The following is an 18,641-nucleotide window of genomic DNA, read 5'->3' on the forward strand; positions in this document are numbered from 1 at the left end:
TGCAGTAGCCTGGCAGGGCTGGGTCACAACTGGAACGTGCCTGGAGGAAGGGGGAGGGGGAGGGGGGAAGAGCAGCGTCTGGAAGAAGCAAAAGCCCTGAAGCAGCCTTTGAGAATCCCATGGTGATAAGACCCTTTCTGGAGTGCCCCATGCAGCTGGCAGCAGAAGCCAGGCTTTTATCTGTGGGTCTGGCTAGCCTTCTGCTTTCTGCAGCCAGAGGGATCTGGATAAAGTTTGCCTGGAAGATTAGCTGGCCCCAAGCCCGACTAGACATCTCTGGAAGCTTCCCCTTGAGCAGGAGAGGCTTCTAATTCCCCTCTCATCCTGGCCCTGCCGTAGGTGAGCGTGGAGGAACGTGTGTCTGCTGGAAGGGGTCCTTCAACCCTCCCACCCCAAAGCTCCCCTGCTGCCTGGATCCCCAGGCTGCACCTTGGGGCCAGCCCTCTGCCCTCTGGCACCCCAGGTCCTGGCTTCTCTCTTGGTGGGGGTATTGGAGGGTGTGCAGAGGTGAGCAGGGTCCTGGGGGTTCTGAAGGTGCTGCCCCACAGCCCCAAGGGTGGGATGAGAACAAGAAGCCTCAGCACCGGCACTCAGCTGTTGTGCCTCTGCGGCAGCCCTCACCTGGGCACACAGCCCCTGCATGAGGTCTGTCCCAACACTGAGCAGGGAGATGGGGGGGTGAGGGAGACCCCCAAGCAGGAGTGACCTCCCCCAGTGCCAGCTCTGGGGCAGATGTGGCCCAGCTGCCACGCAGTGGATTCAACACTGGCCAAGCTGCCCAGCTACATCCGAGCCGCTGGCTGCAGGGCAGAGCTGGGAGAGGACGGGAGAAAAGCCAACATGATGATGCCATCCCCATGGGGCCAGTGGGCACCTCCTCCTGCTCCAGACACAAAGCCAGTGGGCTTACCAGAGAGTCATAGAAGTGTTTTGGTTGGAAAAGACCTCTAAGGCCATTGAGCCCAACCACCAACCCAACCCCACCATGGCCACCGAACCGTGGCCCCAAGTGCCATGGCCACAGGGTTCTTGACCACCTCCAGGGATGGGAACTCCACCACCTCCCTGGGCAGCCTGTGCCAGTGCCTGGAGAAGCCCCCAAGGAGCAGGAGGGAGGCTGTAGGCTCCAGCTCACCCTTGCTGCTGAGATGCTGATACCTCCACAGCGGAAAGCCCAAACCTTCCTCTCTCTCATTCCCTTTCCCCCCTCCTCCTTTTTTCCTTCCTTTTCCCCCCCTTCCCCTCCTCTCTGACTGCTCTTAAAAAAAACCAAAACCCCAACCCAACCACCCCCACTCAGTTTGGGCTCCATGCAACCCCAAATGCCTTTTGCAGCATCAAGCCTGGATGCCATAAGTACTATCCCAGGGCTGCAGAGCAAGGCAGTATATGGAGTAGACGGGGAGCTATAAAGACGCTTTAAAAGGGGCAATAAAAGTTTTGGGTTTCATCTCAGCTTACCCAAGAAGAGAATAACAGAGAGGCAGGAAATTTCAGTAGCAGACATGACAAAGGTCACAGCACTCAGACTGCACCTTAGACAAAAACACCTCCTCTTATGAAAACAGCAAGAATGTTTGGCAGGGGCTCAAGAGCTCTTACAGGCGAAGCTCTCCGCAGCGCTAGGAGGTTACAGGAGACTGTTTTGTCTACCCTGCTGTAAATGTTTATAATAGTTCCCTCCACTTCCATCACAGGGGATATCCTGCCCCAGGCAGAGCCAAGCTGGCCACGCACCTCCCTCCCTCCCTCCTAGGGTCTTGGGGGTGCCTGCTCCCCCCCAGGTGATCACAGAATCCTGCCGGCTTGTGAAGGGACCCCCAGGGATCTTCAGGCTTTCAATCCTCTGCTCCAGGGAGCCATAGAATCCTAAAGTCCTAGAATCCTAGAGCCATAGAATCCTAGCCACAGAATCCTAGAGCCACAGAATCCTAGAGCCACAGAATCCTAGAGCCACAGAATCCTAGAGCCACAGAATCCTAGAGCCATAGAATCCTAGCCACAGAATCCTAGAGCCATAGAATCCTAGCCATAGAATCCTAGAGCCATAGAATCCTAGCCATAGAATCCTAGCCATAGAATCCTAGCCATAGAATCCTAGCCATAGAATCCTAGAGCCATAGAATCCTAGCCATAGAATCCTAGCCATAGAATCCTAGAGCCATAGAATCCTAGAGCCACAGAATCCTAGAGCCACAGAATCCTAGAGCCACAGAATCCTAGCCACAGAATCCTAGAGCCATAGAATCCTAGAGCCACAGAATCCTAGAGCCACAGAATCCTAGCCATAGAATCCTAGCCATAGAATCCTAGAGCCATAGAATCCTAGAGCCATAGAATCCTAGAGCCACAGAATCCTAGCCATAGAATCCTAGAGCCATAGAATCCTAGAGCCATAGAATCCTAGAGCCACAGAATCCTAGCCATGAATCCTAGTCATAGAATCCTAGAGCCATAGAATCCTAGCCATAGAATCCTAGAGCCATAGAATCCTAGCCATAGAATCCTAGAGCCATAGAATCCTAGCCATAGAATCCTAGCCATAGAATCCTAGAGCCATAGAATCCTAGCCATGAATCCTAGCCATAGAATCCTAGAGCCATAGAATCCTAGAGCCATAGAATCCTAGCCATAGAATCCTAGCCATAGAATCCTAGAGCCATAGAATCCTAGCCATAGAATCCTAGAGCCATAGAATCCTAGAGCCATAGAATCCTAGCCATAGAATCCTAGCCATAGAATCCTAGAGCCATAGAATCCTAGAGCCACAGAATCCTAGAGCCATAGAATCCTAGCCATAGAATCCTAGAGCCATAGAATCCTAGCCATAGAATCCTAGCCATAGAATCCTAGAGCCATAGAATCCTAGCCATAGAATCCTAGAGCCATAGAATCCTAGCCATAGAATCCTAGCCATAGAATCCTAGAGCCATAGAATCCTAGAGCCATAGAATCCTAGAGCCACAGAATCCTAGAGCCATAGAATCCTAGCCATAGAATCCTAGAGCCATAGAATCCTAGAGCCACAGAATCCTAGCCATAGAATCCTAGCCATAGAATCCTAGAGCCATAGAATCCTAGAGCCATAGAATCCTAGCCATAGAATCCTAGAGCCATAGAATCCTAGAGCCATAGAATCCTAGAGCCATAGAATCCTAGCCATGAATCCTAGTCATAGAATCCTAGAGCCACAGAAACACAGAATCATAGAATAATAGAATCAGCCAGGTTGGAAGAGACCTCCAAGCTCATCCAGTCCAAGCTATCACCCAGCCCTATCCAATCAACTCAGCCATGGCTCCAAGCACCTCATCCAGGCTCTCTTTGAACACCCCCAGGGATGGTGACTCCACCACCTCCCCATGGCAAATCTTTCTTTCTCTGGGAAGAGCTTCTTCCTCACATCCAGCCTGAACCTCCCCTGGCACAGCTTGAGACTGTGTCCTCTTGTTCTGGTGCTGCTTGCCTGGGAGACGAGACCAACAGCTGGCTACAACCTCCCTTCAGGTAGCTGTAGAGAGCAATGAAGTGTCAGGTAAGTAAAGATGTTGAGATGCTGGAAGGGGTCCAGAGAAGGGCAACAAATCTGGGGAGGGGTCTGGAGCACAGCCCTGGGAAGAGAGGCTGAGGGAGCTGGGGTTGCTTAGCCTGGAGAAGAGGAGGATCAGGGGAGACCTTCTTGATGTCTACAACTGAAGGGAGATTGTAGCCAGCTGTGGGTTGGTCTCTTCTCCCAGGCAGCCAGCACCAGAACAAGAGGACACAGTCTCAAGCTGTGCCAGGGGAGGTTTAGGCTGGAGGTGAGGATGAAATTCTTCCCAGCAAGAGAGATTGGCCATGGGGATGTGCTGCCCAGGGAGGTGGTGGAGTCCCCATCCCTGGAGGTGTTGAGGAAGAGCCTGGATGAGGCACTTGGTGCCATGGTTGAGCTGATCAGATGGTGCTGGGTGATAGGTTGGACTGGATGATCTCAAAGGTCTCTTCCAACCTGGTTAATTCTGTTCTGTTCTGTTCTATTCTATTCTATTCTATTCTATTCTATTCTATTCTATTCTATTCTATTCTATTCTATGTCTCCCCTGAGCCTCCTCTTCTCCAGTCTTTAGGGATGCCACAATGGGGACCCCCCCAAGTGTGGTTTGACCCCCAAATGGGTGCTGGCTCTGCAGCAGGGTGCAAAGGGATGGATGCTGGCACAGTGGGAGTGAAATCCTGGGGGGCAGCAGCAGGGACAAGGGCAAAGGAAACTTCTCCTGGGGATTTATGGCGTGCAGTGGAATTTTGGGGGTGCTTTTCTCTGGTGTAAGACTTGGATCCCTGGCAGGTGGGAGCAGGAGCTTTCATTTACTCAGCTGGACCCTAGCTAAGGTGCTTTCTGTGTCTGATGGGGTTTGCCAGCCTGGTTCCTCTCCTGCTCAGCCATGCTAAGGTGTTGCAGGGCCTCTCCTCCCAGCTTTACCCACACAAGGCTCTCCCCAAGCCCACGCTGCCTGGGAGCCACCAGTGCTTGCTGCAGGGTGAGACAAGTCCCTGCAGCCCAGGAGGGACTCAACAGACCCCAGAATGAGCTGGGAGGGGGATCAGGGTGCCTCTGAGCAGCAGCAAAGGGTGTGCAGAGGGATGGAGGTTGCTGGTCAGGCTGCTGGGGAGGGTCAGCCTTGGGTATTTGCCCCTGGGGTCCTGCACACCCAGAGGTGTGCTTGGGGTGGCTCAGCAGGGCCCTGGCCGTGGGGCAGCAGTGTGGATGGTCCCCTGGGAAGGGGCTGCACGCCCTCAGAGCCAGCTCTTGCACACAGTGATAGTCACAGAATGGTAGGGGTTGGAAGGGACCTCTGAGGATCATCAAGCCCAACCCCCTGCCAAGGCAGGGTCACCTAAGGAAGGTGCTTCTTGCACCCAGCTCTGACTGAGGAGCACTTGGGACTGTTTTGGGGGGGCTGCCCTGAGCAGTCCTCCTGTGGCATAGTGCTCCAGCTGCATGCAGCCCATGGGGCAAGTGCTGCACACAACCCCCTCAGAGCATCTTGCAGAACATCCTGGGGGCTCAGGAGGCCCCTGAGGGGCTGTGTTGGTTTAGGTGCTGGTGAACCCTTGGAAAGCTCCTTGCCAGCAGCAGCTGCTTGGGCCATGCCACCACTCTCCAGCGCCCCTTGGATGCTCAGGGCTTCATCATTCATTGCTGTTGCTCTTGGAAGCTTGTTTGGGGCTTGGTTGTTGCCCCACTGCAGGAAGTTGCTCTGATGGATGACCAGGGTGGATTTCTCTTCCAGAGGAGCCCAGGCTTAATGTGGGCTTTCTGTGGCCATCACTGTATATCAATACTGCTCTAATTGCCCATGACACAGAGGCTTGGCACTATTCCCAGTCAGGCTAAATAAATCATCCACTTCTGCTATAGTAAATACTCTGTTAGAGGAGATGTTGGAGGCTCACAGCCCTCCACCCCCCTTCCAGGACCTTCTCTGCCCTGCCTCTCTGATTTTCCATGTCCTTTCCACCCTAAACGAAGCTCTCAGTCAGGGCACCTGCTGCCCAGCCATGGCTGCAAGGACCAAGTGCCCAATGGGGCAGCTCCCTCCGGGCTGGGGGCTGTGAGCAGGGGGAAGGGAGGGGTCAGGCATTGGAATAGGTTACCCAGGGTGGGGTGCTGGAGTCCCCATCCCTGGAGGTGACCAAGAAACCTGTGGGCACGGCACTCTGGGACATGGTTGAGCAGCCATGGTGGTTGATGGTTGGACTCAATGATCCTGGAAGCCTTTCCCAAGCAAAACAACTCCGTGATTCTCTGGGCAGAGCTCTGCTTTGGGGGCTGGCATCTGCCCTCAGCTGGGCAGGGGCTGAGCTGGTAAGTTTCTTGCACTGCTTAGGAAACACTGCTGTTACAAAGTCTTTGTCAGCAAGGATTATTTACACCAAGAGAAAGCATAAATAAAACAGTGAATGTCTCACCAAAAACACAGCTGCTGCAGGTGGAGCCCTGGCTGCTCCTGCTGGGCACACCTGCCTGGAGGGGACAACCAGTGGTCCCCTGGGGAGCTCAAAAAGAGTGCAGCCAGCTGGGCAAGGGAGGGTCTCAGTCTCCTCTGCTTTGCACTAGTGAGGCCACATCTGGAGAGCTGGGTCCAGCTCTGGGCTCCCCAGGTCAAGCAAGACAGGAACCTGCTGGAGAGCATCCAGTGCAGGCTACAAAGCTGCTGAGGGGCCTGGAGCAGCTCTGTGAGGAGCAAAGGCTGAGAGCCTTGGGGCTGAGAGCCTGCAGAAGAGCAGCCCCAGAGGGGAGCTGAGCAGTGCTCAGCAAGAGCTTGAGGCTGGGGCCAGGCTCTCCTGAGTGGTGCCCAGGGACAGGACAAGGGGCAGGGGGCACAAACTGGAGCCCAGGAGGTTCCATCTGAACAGGAGGAAATCTTGGGTCCTCCTGGGCTGGTGCAGGTGATGTGCCCTGAGAGCACAGGGGTGCCCAGCCCAGGCAAGTGCTTCTCTAGGGAGAAGATTGGGTATGGAGCAAAGTGGAAGTGCAGCCTTGGCTGGGGCTGAGCACCTCCCAGGGAGGAAAGCCTGGCTGTGAGCACAGGGCTGGGGGTGGACAGGGGAGCACCTCCCAGGGAGGAAAGCCTGGCTGTGAGCACAGGGCTGGTGGTGGACAGGGGAGCACCTCCCAGGGAGGAAAGCCTGGCTGTGAGCACAGGGCTGGGGGTGGACAGGGGAGCACCTCCCAGGGAGGAAAGCCTGGCTGTTTGCACAGGGCTGGTGGGAGAAGGTGCTGGTTTCCCAGAGGAAAACACAGCTTGCTGCTGGGTGCACCACCCTGGGAGCAGCAGCTGCAGTGCCCTCAGACACAGCAGCAGAGGGTGGAGCAGTCCAGCTTGGCAGGGGTCCCACCCCCCCCAGCCTTCTTGTTCTCCTTGGGCAGCAGCAGCACGAAGGCCATGGCCAGGGCACAGTGGTAGAAGCTGTGCACGTAGGTGTAGTCCCAGTCCTGCAAGAGGGGAGAGCAGGCAGTGAGAGCTGCTGTGGGTGCAAGGCATCACCCCCCCAGCTGCACAGAACCCTTTGGGCTGGAGGGGACCTTTGAGATCAGCCAGTTCCAGCCCCCTGCCATGGGCAGGGACACCTCCCACCAGCCCAGGCTGCTCAAGGCCTCATCCAGCCTGGCCTGGAACAACCCCCAAGGAGAGGGCATCCACAAGGTCCCTGGGCAGCCTGTGCCAGGGTCTCCCCACCCTCACTGTAAGAATTGGCTCCCAATATCCAGCCTAAATCTAACTTCCAGTCTATATCTGGTGTCTAGTCTAAGTCTAATATCTAGTCCAACTCTAATGTCCAGTCTAAATCTAACATCTAGTCTAATTCTGATATCCAGGCTAAATCTGGTATTTAGTCTAACCCTAATATCCAGTCTAATTCTAATATCTAAGCTAATTCTAATACCCAATCTAAATCTATCATCCAGTCTAATTCTGATACCCAGTCTAATTCTGGTATCTAATCTAATTCTAATATCTAGTCTAACATCTAGTCTAATTCTAACATCTAGGCTAACACCCAGTCTAATTCTGATATTCAGTCTAAATCTAATACTCAGTCTAAATCTATCATCCAGTCTAATTCTGATACCTAATCTAATTCTGATATCTAGTCTAACATCTAGTCTAATTCTAACACCTAGTCTAACACCCAGTCTAATTCTGATGACCAGTCTAATTCTGATACCCAGTCTAACACCCAGTCTAAATCTAATATCCAGTCTAAATCCAATACCCAGTCTAATTCCCCTACCCAAACCTTGTTCTAACACCTAATCTCAACCCACCCTCCTCAAGCTCTCTGCAAACAGCCAAAAAAAGAGGAAGGAATCAGGGGAAGGGAAGGGAAGGGAAGGGAAGGGAAGGGAAGGGAAGGGAAGGGAAGGGAAGGGAAGGGAAGGGAAGGGAAGGGAAGGGAAGGGAAGGGAAGGGAAGGGAAGGGAAGGGAAGGGAAGGGAAGGGAAGGGAAGGGAAGGGAAGGGAAGGGAAGGGAAGGGAAGGGAAGGGAAGGGAAGGGAAGGGAAGGGAAGGGAAGGGAAGGGAAGGGAGAGGGAAGGGAAGGGAAGGGAAGGGAAGGGAAGGGAAGGGAAGGGAAGGGAAGGGAAGGGAAGGGAAGGGAAGGGAAGGGAAGGGAGGGGGAGAGGGAGAGGGAGAGGGAGAGGGAGAGGGAGAGGGAGAGGGAGAGGGAGAGGGAGAGGGAGAGGGAGAGGGAGAGGGAGAGGGAGAGGGAGAAATCAACCCAAATTCCTGAGATTTTTGCCTCTGTCACAGGGAAAAAAAACAACAAACAATTAAAGAATAAAAAGGATTTCCAGCCTTAAAAAAAGAAAAGAGAAGAGAGAAACAAACCAACCCCAAACCCCAGCCCCAGCCCCCCGAGCCAAGTGGGTTTAACAGGTTCCAATTTGCACGTTTCCCGGGTTCTGAATGAAGTGTTTCATTACCCCGCGAAGGACGCAGCGGCGGCGGCGGCGGGGCCGGGGCGCTGGGAAGGGGGAGGGGGGAAAGGAAGGGAAGGGGAAGGGGAAGGGGGAGGTGTGGGGGGGGAAGGAGGTGGTGGCTGCTAAGTGACATTTTTATGTTCTGCTAGAATTTGCAATTACCAAATGCTTTGAAAAGGAATCCTCGGGGACGGCTGGGAGGTTGTAGCCAGCGGCTGCCGACGCTCGGAGCAGCAGCAAGGGGCAGGGTCGAGAGCGGGCAGGACCGTGGCAGATGTGGCTGTGGGGAGGGAGGGTGGGGGTCGCTGCCCCCGTGTGGGACAGATGGGTTTGGTTGGGGCAGGGTGGGTGGAGCGGTCAGTGCTGGGAGCAAAAGGTTGTGAGCATGAGGCTGAGCGCTCCTGGGGGAGTCAGCTGAGAGTCTTGTCTTTGGTGTGAGCCAGCTCTGGATCCGGCTGTGCTTGGGTTGTAGCCAGTCCCTGCCGTGGTTCCATGAGGTGTCCTTAAGTCACCCATGTCCCATTTCCAAATCGCCCCCCCCTCCCCCGCCCCCCAGGATATGACAGAACCGTTTGGAGGGCCACATGTGCTGTGAGGGTGATGGAGCGCTGCAGCAGGCTGCCCAGAGAGCTTGTGGAGTCTCCTTCTCTGCAGACTTTCAAGCCTCATCTGGATGTGTTCCTGTGTGACCTGCTCCAGGTGATCCTGCTTTGGCAGGGGGTTGGACCTGGTGATGTCTGAGGTCCCTCCCCACCCTTGCCAGGGCTGAAGCAGGGGTGGTCCTTGCCACTCATTTCCCAGGGGCAAAAGCGAGTGACCGTCACCCTGTGTGTCAGTCACTGCCCACACCGTGGACAGTGGCCCAGGGGAGGGGGACAAGCAGGGAGGGACCTCAGTCCCTGCCACCAGACCCTGGCACACCAACCCTGGAGACCTGCACCTGAGCTGGGTGTTGTCCAAGGCTGGATGCAGCCCAGTGGTGTGAAGGGAGGTCTCCTGTCTCAGTAACATCCTTTACACCCTTGTAAAGCCGTGCTGAGGGAGAGTGCAGACAGGTACCTCAAAGAAGAACCTCAGCATCAGTGCTAATGCCCCAAAACAGAAGCCAGGCCCAATCTGCTGGGTGTAGACACTCTTGTCTGGGTAGAGCCCTTTCTTCTCTTTCATCTTTTGTAGCTGGAAGGAAAGAGAGAGAGCACAGAGTGTAGCCACCTGGCTTTAGGAGCAGCCAGAAGATCCCATGAACGCTGAAATAAAGCCACACAAAGCCCCCAGCCCAGCTCCCCTAGGCTGTGGGCTCTGTCTGCATGGGGGAAGCATCTCCCCCTGCATGCTGCAAAGGGTCCTCCTTCAGCCCTGATCACAACGAGGAGCAGCTGAGGGAACTGGGCTTGTTCAGCCTGGAGGAAAGGAGGCTGAAGGGAGACCTCGTTGCTCCCTGAAAGGAGGCTGAAGCTGGGTGGATGTTGGTGTCTTGTCCCAGGTAAGAAGCAACAGGATGAGAGGAAATAGCCTCGAGTTGCACCAGGGGAGGTTTAGCTTGAACTCCAGCTCCACTGGAAGGGTCCTGAGCCACAGGAGCAGGCTGCCCAGGGAGCTGCTCGAAGCCCCAGCCCTGGAGGTGTTTGGAAGATGCAGAGCTGTGGTGCTGAGGGCCATGGTTCAGCACCAGGCTTGGCAGAGCTGGAGAATGGTTGGACTGGATGATCTTAGAGGTCTTGTCCAACCTGGGCCATGCTGTGACTGTGGCATGCAGGGCCAGGAGGTGTGGTGGGTTGCTCAGAGCACTCAAACCTGGGGCTCCTCGCTAAGGCTGCTTGCTGCCTGCCCGCTCGCTGCTCAGGTTGAGGGAGGAGTTCTGCTCCTGCTGGGCTGTGCTGTGAGAGCCGGACCTCAAGGAGGCAAACCGATGGCACAGGCTGGACCCCCACCCCCTCTCCCCCTCCTTCCCCATGCTGGGCTCAGCCCTTTCCCTGCCGTGGGCACCGGCAGGGGGCCCTTCCCTCCGTACCCATTTGACAGTGATCACCAGCACGGCCGTGCCGATGGGTCCCGAGTAGACGCCGTAGCCCCAGCGGTCGTGGTAGATCCTCAGGGCGATGGTGAGGACACCAAACATGATGAAGGTCGATCTCTTGGGTTCATCAAACTCTGCCAGGGCTGGGGCACCAAGCACAGGGGACATCAGTTCACCCACCCCCCATCCTTGGCTGCTCCCCTAAAGGCTTACTGGGCTCTGCCCTACCTGCCCTGGGGACCCTCAGCATTGCATCCAGGTCTGGTTTGCTCTTGCCTCACAGCTGGGGAAACTGAGGCACGGGGAGGGGTGGGAAGTGTGTGTGCAAAGCAAACTATCCTGAGATGTCTGAGTGCTGGGGCTAGGAGCTGATTTTAGAGGTCTTATGCTGTGACAGGAGAAGGAGTGAGGGATTTAAACTAAAAGAGGGAAGATTTAGGCTGGAGAGAAGGAAGACATTTTTCACCCTGACAGTGGTGAGAGCCTGGCCCAGGTTGCTCAGAGAGATGGGAGCTGCCCCATCCCTGGAACCATCCCAGCTCAGGTTGTTTGGGGCTCTGAGCAACCTGCTCTAGTTGGGGATGACCCTGCTGGCTGCAGGGGGTTGGCACCTTCAGGGGTCCCTTCCAACCCAAACTATTCCATGGCTCTATGAACATTCAGTGCTGCACATGGAAGCTAAAGGAGATTCCCCACCTGGATTTCTTTCCTGCCTTGACTCAGAAGTCAGAGGTGACTGCAAGGATGCTTGCACCTGGGCAGCCTGCAATCCACTTTTAGGTTCATCATTCATCTCCAGCCCTCCCAAACGTGCTGGCTCCATCACCTTGCTTGGGCAGGACATGTAGTGACAGGATGGGGGCCAGCAGCTTGAAACTGGAGCAGGGTAGATTTAGGTTGCACATTAGGAGGAGGTTTTTCACTGTGAAGGTGGTGGAGCACTGGAACAGGTTGCCCAGAGAGCTGGTGGAGGCCCCATCCCTGCAGACATTCAGGGTCAAACTCGATATTGGGGCTGCTCAGGCTGGAGAGGAGAAGGCTCTGAGGAGACCTCATTGTGGCCTTCCAGGATCTGCAGGGGGCTCCAAGAAAGCTGGGGAGGGACTTTTGAGGGGGTCAGGGAGGGATAGGACTGGGGGGGATGGAGCAAAACTAGAAGTGGGGAGATTGAGATTGGATGTGAGGAAGAAGTTGTTCCCCAGGAGGGTGGTGAGAGCCTGGCACAGGTTGCCCAGGGAGGTGGTGGCAGCCTCCTGCCTGGAGGTGTTTGCAGCCAGGCTGGAGGTGGCTGTGAGCAACCTGCTGTAGTGTGAGGTGTCCCTGCCCATGGCAGGGGGGTTGGGACTGGCTGACCCTTAAGGTCCCTTCCAACCCTGACAGTTCTCTGACTCTCTGATTGCTGTCAAGCAAAGCTTGGCAAGCTCACCCGCTGCCCTGCTGGGTGGTGTGTCACCCTGGGTGGCTTCTGTCCTGCAGCAGAGAGTGGGGGAGAGAAACCAAGAGGAGCTGAGCTGCCCTCTTGGGTGCACTAGGAAAAGTGTGGCCAGCAGGTCACTGTGATGGGACCCCCCACAACCTGCCTTGGGGGCAGGTTGGGGCAGACGACCCTTCGAGGGTCCCTCCTGCCCCGACGCGCTCTGCCCCGCCACGGGGACCAGGCTGCTCCACACCTGCCTGAGGTTTGCAGGCTGGAAGTCAGCAGTGTGAGTAAATTAGGAGAGGCTTTTGTTGAGCCCAGAGCTGGCTAATAACTGATAAAAGTTATGGATCCCGGGAGGCTCCCTGCTTTTTTCTTCTCCCCCCAGCTCGCACAGCTGTGTTATGGCTGTCCCGGATTTGCATTCCGGGAAGCCTGCCCGAGGGGCTGCGGCCACGCCGTGCGCTCTGGGGCTTTACAAGCCACAGCAAGAGGCTTCCCTGGCCTGCACTCCCCACCCCCTTCCCTGTCCTTGGATCGAGGTTTTATAGGGAGTTTGGCTAAGGGATAATGTCCGCAGTTTAATCTCCGCTGTCTCCCTCCGGGTCGATGTTTTAAACCTCGCAGGCCAGGATTTGGGGGTTTGTTGTTGTTGTTTTGGGTTCTCCTCCTCCTCCCCCCCCCCCCTTTTCTTCTTCTCAAGCTGTCTGAGTGCAGTAATGAAGCAATCAAGTTGAATTGTTTTTTGCTGCAAGGAGCCAAAGTGTCTGGATCAGCTCTGACCTACCCTGACACTGCTGTCATCCACTGACGATTCCCCTTCAGGGATGATTTGCTCCGTTGCCCGAGCAGAGAGGGCACTCAAGTGCCAGCAGCAGGCTGGGAGCCCACCCTGGGGGCAAAGAGCTGCTTCTAAGGTTAATGTTCTCCTCACTCATCTTTTTATTCCCCCCTTAAGCAACCCTGTCTGGTGGAAGCTGTCCCTGCCCATGGCAGGGGGGTTGGATCTGGAGGGTTAATTCTGACCAACCTGGATGCAGCCTGGTTAATGCTGGAGATGCTTCTTAAGGTCCCTTCCAACCCAAACCATTCTGTGGTTCTGTGATCATTTATCCTGTTGCCTATCCTGGAAAAGGGACCAGGGGTGGACCTGTGCCTGGTGCTGCCCTATGGTTTGTGCTGGGCTCAGGGGCTGCAACCTCGGCTGAGGTTCTGCCCTGGAGCCCTGAGGGGGCAAAGAAGAAAATCCTGAGGGTGACTTGGAGCTGTAGGAACTCTGCCATTCCAGGTCCTGCATGATCCATAGAGCCCCGAGGGACAGAGAAGAAGATCCTGAGGGTGCTCTGGGGCTGTACCAGCAGCTTGGTGACCCCAGCTCAGCAACAGGAGGACTGGGGACCCTGCCTGGTTGGAGCAGGGCCTGGGTGGGCAGCTGCTGGAGATGGTTTGAATCTGTTGAGCAAAGCCTTTGCTGTTGGAAAGGGATTGTCCCCTCAGCCCTCTCCCCTTAACCCTTCTCTCTTCTCCTATCAGCAGTACCAAGACCCTTCCAAAAAGAGAGTGGAAATAGCAGGTTCAAAGTTTTCATCCTGTTCCATTCTGTCTCTGGGGTTTTCCCCCATTCCTGTTGTACCTTGTTTCAGTGGCAAATAAGGGACAAAGTAAGAGGGAGGGGGAAAAACAGAGTGAAGGGAATGTGGGCAGAGAAAATGTGAGCTGAGATGGCCAGGGTCAAGATATGCAATGAAAAGGAAGTTTCCCATCAGGGTTTTTGATGAACCAGGAAGATAGATTTGTTTTGCCTAAACCTCTTTGATCTGCAGGCTGCCAAGGGAAGGGGCAGATTCTACACCTTTTAATGCCCTCCCCTCCCCCCCAGGTCAGGACAGGACACTCTGGTGGGCTCAGGATGGGGGGAAATGAAGAGAAATGAGAGATTGAAACCTTTTCTGTCAGGCAAACTAAGCCATCTTGGACCAAGTGATCCTTGGGGCCCCTTCCAAGCTGGAATTCTGTGATCCTGCCCTGCCTTGGACTGAAGCACCTGGCTGCATGTGCTGCTTGCCAGTCTGGAATGAATCATTCTGCTGTTGGGAGGAGATGTGCAAGGCAGAGGGACAGTGGCACAAGGGGCAAGGGACACAAACTGGAACCCAGGAGGTTCCATCTCAGCATGAGGAGAAAGTTCTTTGGTGTGAGGGTGCTGGAGCAGGCTGCCCAGAGAGGGTGTGGAGCCTCCTGGTCTGGAGAGCTTCCAACCCCAGCTGGGAGCTGTGCTCCTGGGCAAGCTGCTGTGGGTGCTCTGCTTTAGCAGGAGGTTGAACTGGATGATCTCCAGAGGTCCCTTCTGCTCTGGAATTCTGAGCTTCCACAAAAGACAGTCTCAGACTTACCCCTTTCAGACGGGAGCTCAAAGACAACCTCATTTCTGGGGCCTGTGCCGAGTAACCATCCCCCCCAGTGGTGCCAACAGATCCTTCCTGACCTGGTGCTCAGCAGGGGAACCAGGAGAGAGCACTGCTTACCCATCAGGGACACCCAGATGGACAGAGCTGTTCCATAGATGCTGAAGTACTCCAGGATGTCGTAGCGCATGAAGCACAGCACCGAGAGGCCAGGACCATCACACACGTGGTAAAACTAGTCAATAAAACCCCCAAACAAACCATTAACCCCCCTGAATTCCTTACCCACAGACCTGCAAGGAACTCCTCAGCTGCTCTGAAACAGCCTTTGGGTGGCTGTGGAGAGGTTCCCCAGCCAGGACAGAGCAGTACTGCATGTATCTGGGAGCTGATGTTCACCATTCCCAACTGCAAACCTCCTGAGCATCAGCATAGCACAGATTCTCTGTGGGCAAGCTTTGGTTTGCCTCCTGAGCCACCCCAGGCTTTGCAATCTGATGACCAAGCTGCATTGGGATGAGCCATGGGCTGTGCAGGGTTGTCCTCCCCAGCAGAAGAACTCAGGGCTTGTGGTTGCAGTTGGGAAAGATTCTTGTCAAGCAGCTCAGAATGAGTGCCCTGATGACATGTGTCTGGGGGCCAGGTCAGTGTCCAGGCTAACCAGGGCTTGCAGTGGCCAAGGGCTGAATGCTGAGGAATTCACTCATTAGTGCATGCCCTAAAAGCTGCTGGTTCCTGCCCATTAGCTCATTGATTAGCTTATTGGCAAATAAACCCCAACCCCAGTGCCATGGAGGCACAAACCAAGCCAAGAGAAGCCCCCCAGGGCGATCAGAGGAGCAGCTGAGGCAGCTGGGGTGGTTTAGCCTTCAGAAAAGGAGGCTGAGGGGAGACCTCACCACCCTCTACAACTGCTCCAAAGGAGGTTGGAGTGGGGGGTGGGATTTGGTCTCTTCTGACATGCAAGGAGTGACAGGGAACAGCCTCAGGTTGTGCCAGGGGAGCTTTAGGTTGGATGGGAAGAGAAATTCCATCACAGAAAGGGCACTGGAACAGGCTGCCCCAGGGAGGTGGTGGAGTCCCCATCCATGGAGGTGTTTAAGAGATGCACAGAGGTGGTGCTGAGGGATGTGCTGCTGCAGTGGTGGCTTAGCAGCAGTGGTGGATTGTGAGCTCTGGGTGAGAGGTTGGACTTGATGACCTCCGAGGTCTCTTCCACCCTAGCCAGTTCTGTGGCTCCATGATTCCTTGGTTTTGTGATTCCCTGAATCTGTCATTCCCTGGTTGCATGGTCCTGTGATGCCATGGTTTGCTGACTTTGTGGTTCCCTGATTCCCTGACTCTGAGGTCTTATGATTCCCTGACTCTGAGGTCTTATGATTCCCTGACTCTGAGGTCTTATGATTCCCTGACTCTGTGCTTCTCTGATTCCATGTTGCCATGCTTCTGATTCCATGATGCTCTGATTCTGTTTCTGTGATGCCATGATTTAAAGATCCTGTGGTCCCATGGCCCTGTGAATGCTCCCAGTGCCCTCCCAGCCCTCAGCCCTGCAGGGTTTCTAGTGGCTCAGCCCCGTGCTTTGCTCTGAGTCCCTTGGCTGCTTGGCAGGAGCCCTTGGGCCACCCCTGGCTGTCCCGGCGCGGTGGGGCCGCTGCTGTTCCTTACAATGGGAAGTGCTCTGAGTCCTTTGGCTCTCTGCAGCTCCTGGAGAAGGTTGCAGCAGGGCTGTGATTCTTTTCTCTGTTTGAGATTGGCTTTGGGGTGTCTGGAGACAGGGGGTGGGGAGGGGAAAGAAGGGATGGAAGACAAAGAGCCTGTTTCTGGCCGCCGCCGCAGCACTTGTCTGTGCCGGACAAATGCTTTCCCTGCTCTGCTCAGCTCTCCAAGGGAGGAGGAGGAGGAGGAGGAGGAGTGGGATGCTGCAAGAAAGGCAACAGCAGCAGCTGCTGCCCTTCCACCCCCCACCCCCCCTCCCCCGACCACGCTGGCAGCTGCCTTCCCTTCCTTCCTTTCCCCATGCACAGACATTGTGCCTCTTGCACCTCCCGGGCAAGGACCTGGTCCACCTCCCAGCCCAGCACCTGCCAACTTTCCAAGTGAACTTCCCCGGGAGGTGGAGCAGACACAGAAGTGGTGTGAAATGGAATTGTGGCTGTCTGGCTTCCCTGGGGAGCTGGGAGAGGGGAGGCTTGCTTGGGATTTTATTTACTTCTTGATTGCCCACTCCTGTAGACTTGATGGACCTGGCAGAGCTGCCCCAGCACACCCAGGTGAGGCCACCCCACAGGGCAGCCTGACCTGGAGAACTCAGCACCACACCCAGAATCATACCGCTGCTGAGGTTGGGGAGGACCTCCAAGAGCATCCAGCCCAGCTGCTAAGCCAGCACTGCCAGGGCACCACTGAACCACAGCCCTCAGCACCACCTCCCCACAGCTTTTAAACCCCTCCAGGGATAGGGACTCCACCACTGCCCTGGGCAGCCTGGCCCAGGGCTTGGCAACCCATTTGGGGGAAGAAATTGCTCCTCTTGTCCAACCTAAAGCTCCCCTGGTGCTGAGGAACCAGCCTGGCTCAGGAGACGCTTTGTCACCTGGTGGGAAATCACTGGGGATGGATATTCTGGGGGTCATGCTTGCTTGCTGCTGCTGGGTGAGCTCCAGCTGCCTTTGCTGGTGGGGTTCTGATGCAGAGAGCATTCAGGGGGGAAGAAACATGCAGGGGGGAGGGGGGCAGAGGGGCATCTTACCGCCATGAAGAACATGGTGAAGAAGTAGACCATGGCTTCCATGTGGAAGCGCCGCCTGGCCGCGATGCTGATGACAGGGAGGAAGACCAAGGTGCTGAGGGTGGGCAGAAGGAGCTTGGCCACCAGTGAACCCATGGCTGCTGCCTCCCAGGGATGGGGGTCTGTCTGAGCTGGACAGAGACGGTGGAGAAGAGAAGCTGGCTTGGGTGTGCTTTAAAATTTAAATGCCCTGCGTGGCCGGGAGGGCTGAGAGCAGGGAGCAGCTGCTGCTGCCACCCCCACCACGGCCACCCCCACCACAGCCACCCCCTGGGCTCCTGTCTCTCCCCAGCAGGGGAATTCCTGAGGCAGCTGGTGGGCTCCTGGCAGCAGATGCTCTGTGCCTCCACACGGTTTCCAAAGGAGGGAAGGGGAATGTTGTCCTCGCAGGCTTGGTGTCAGGGCTGGGTGAGGGTGGTGGCTTTGACTGCTCCCCCATGGGGACACTTCACCTCTGCCCCCCCTGCCGTCCCCATGCTGAGCCTGGGGCAAGATGCATGGCAGCATCACCTCCTGCTCCATGCTGGCACAAAGCAGGGAAGAGCTGGGACAGGGCAGGTACCAGGGGGGTTTAAACCATCAGAAGCCAACCTGCTGCCTTTGCTGTACCTGAGACAGACAAAGCAAGCTCCAAACCTGCCTTTTATTTGCCCAGAAAAGCTGAGCTGCAGTGGCTGCTCCAGCAGAGCGAGGAGCTCACCCCAGGCAGCATCTCACACCAAGCAGGAGGGCACAGGGCTCACGTAGCAGGCAGGTGTGAGATGGAGTTGGAGGTAGGTGGAGTTGTCTCAGCCTTGCCCTCAGCTCCCTCCAGGAGCTCTGTCTGGAACCGAGGAGCTGAGTGTCTCCGGGATGGAGGAATTTGAGCAGCTCCCCATGAGGTGCAGAGGAGCTGGAGGAAAAGAAACCCAAAGCCAAGCAGCCTTTGGGCTGCTAATCCACTCAGTGGCTCCTCTCCTTTTTACGATGCTGGTTTATGATATCACTGCTGCTCCCCTCCTGGGTTAATTTCTTTTCCTTGGAGCCTCGCAGGGATTCTCAGCATCTCCCTCTCTCATTTTCCGCCCCCCCCCTCCTCGGTACAGCTGCTCCCAGGACGCAGGGAGCAGGAATGTTGTGCTTGAGCAACAACAGCCTTTGTGGCTGCGGCTTTGGGGTGGTGATCCGAGCCACCGTCTGCTCCTGAGGCTGGTGGGATGGGCTTGCCTGACCCCCGGGGAGGGGAGGGAGGGGGGCCGGGGGGTCTGGTGGAAAGGCAGGAATGCAAGGAGAGAAAAATGCTCTTCGAACTGCTCCAGCCAAGCTGGAAAGGGCTCCGGGAGGGGGAGCGCAGGGCCGATGTGTGTGTGGTGGGAACGGCGCGGCAGCATGACAGCACTGGCCCGAGAGGGTCCTGCTGAGAGCCTTCCTCAGGCAGGGCTGAGATGAGCTGCTGAGGGCTCCTGTTGGGAGCTGATGTTGCAGGAACCATCTACATTCCCATGCTCCATGCTGCCCACACCACACCTCCTGCCTGGACAAGCTATGAGCTTAGCCCAAATCCCACA

The 18,641-nt window shown here is 55.9% G+C and overlaps 1 protein-coding gene across 1 annotated transcript; it reads right to left on the reverse strand.

The window, feature by feature from the left end:
- Positions 1–6,829: 6,829 nt before the first annotated feature.
- On the reverse strand, positions 6,830–17,190 carry MYMK (myomaker, myoblast fusion factor). The gene is made up of 5 exons (XM_009896212.2): positions 17,056–17,190; positions 14,424–14,538; positions 10,476–10,624; positions 9,524–9,640; positions 6,830–6,976 (listed from the first exon to the last, which is right to left on the reverse strand). Exons 1-5 carry the CDS (start codon positions 17,188–17,190, stop codon positions 6,830–6,832), a joined length of 663 nt encoding a protein of 220 aa, XP_009894514.1.
- Positions 17,191–18,641: the final 1,451 nt, after the last annotated feature.

Source organism: Dryobates pubescens, chromosome 29, assembly GCF_014839835.1.
Source record: "Dryobates pubescens isolate bDryPub1 chromosome 29, bDryPub1.pri, whole genome shotgun sequence".
Taxonomy (NCBI): domain Eukaryota; kingdom Metazoa; phylum Chordata; class Aves; order Piciformes; family Picidae; genus Dryobates; species Dryobates pubescens.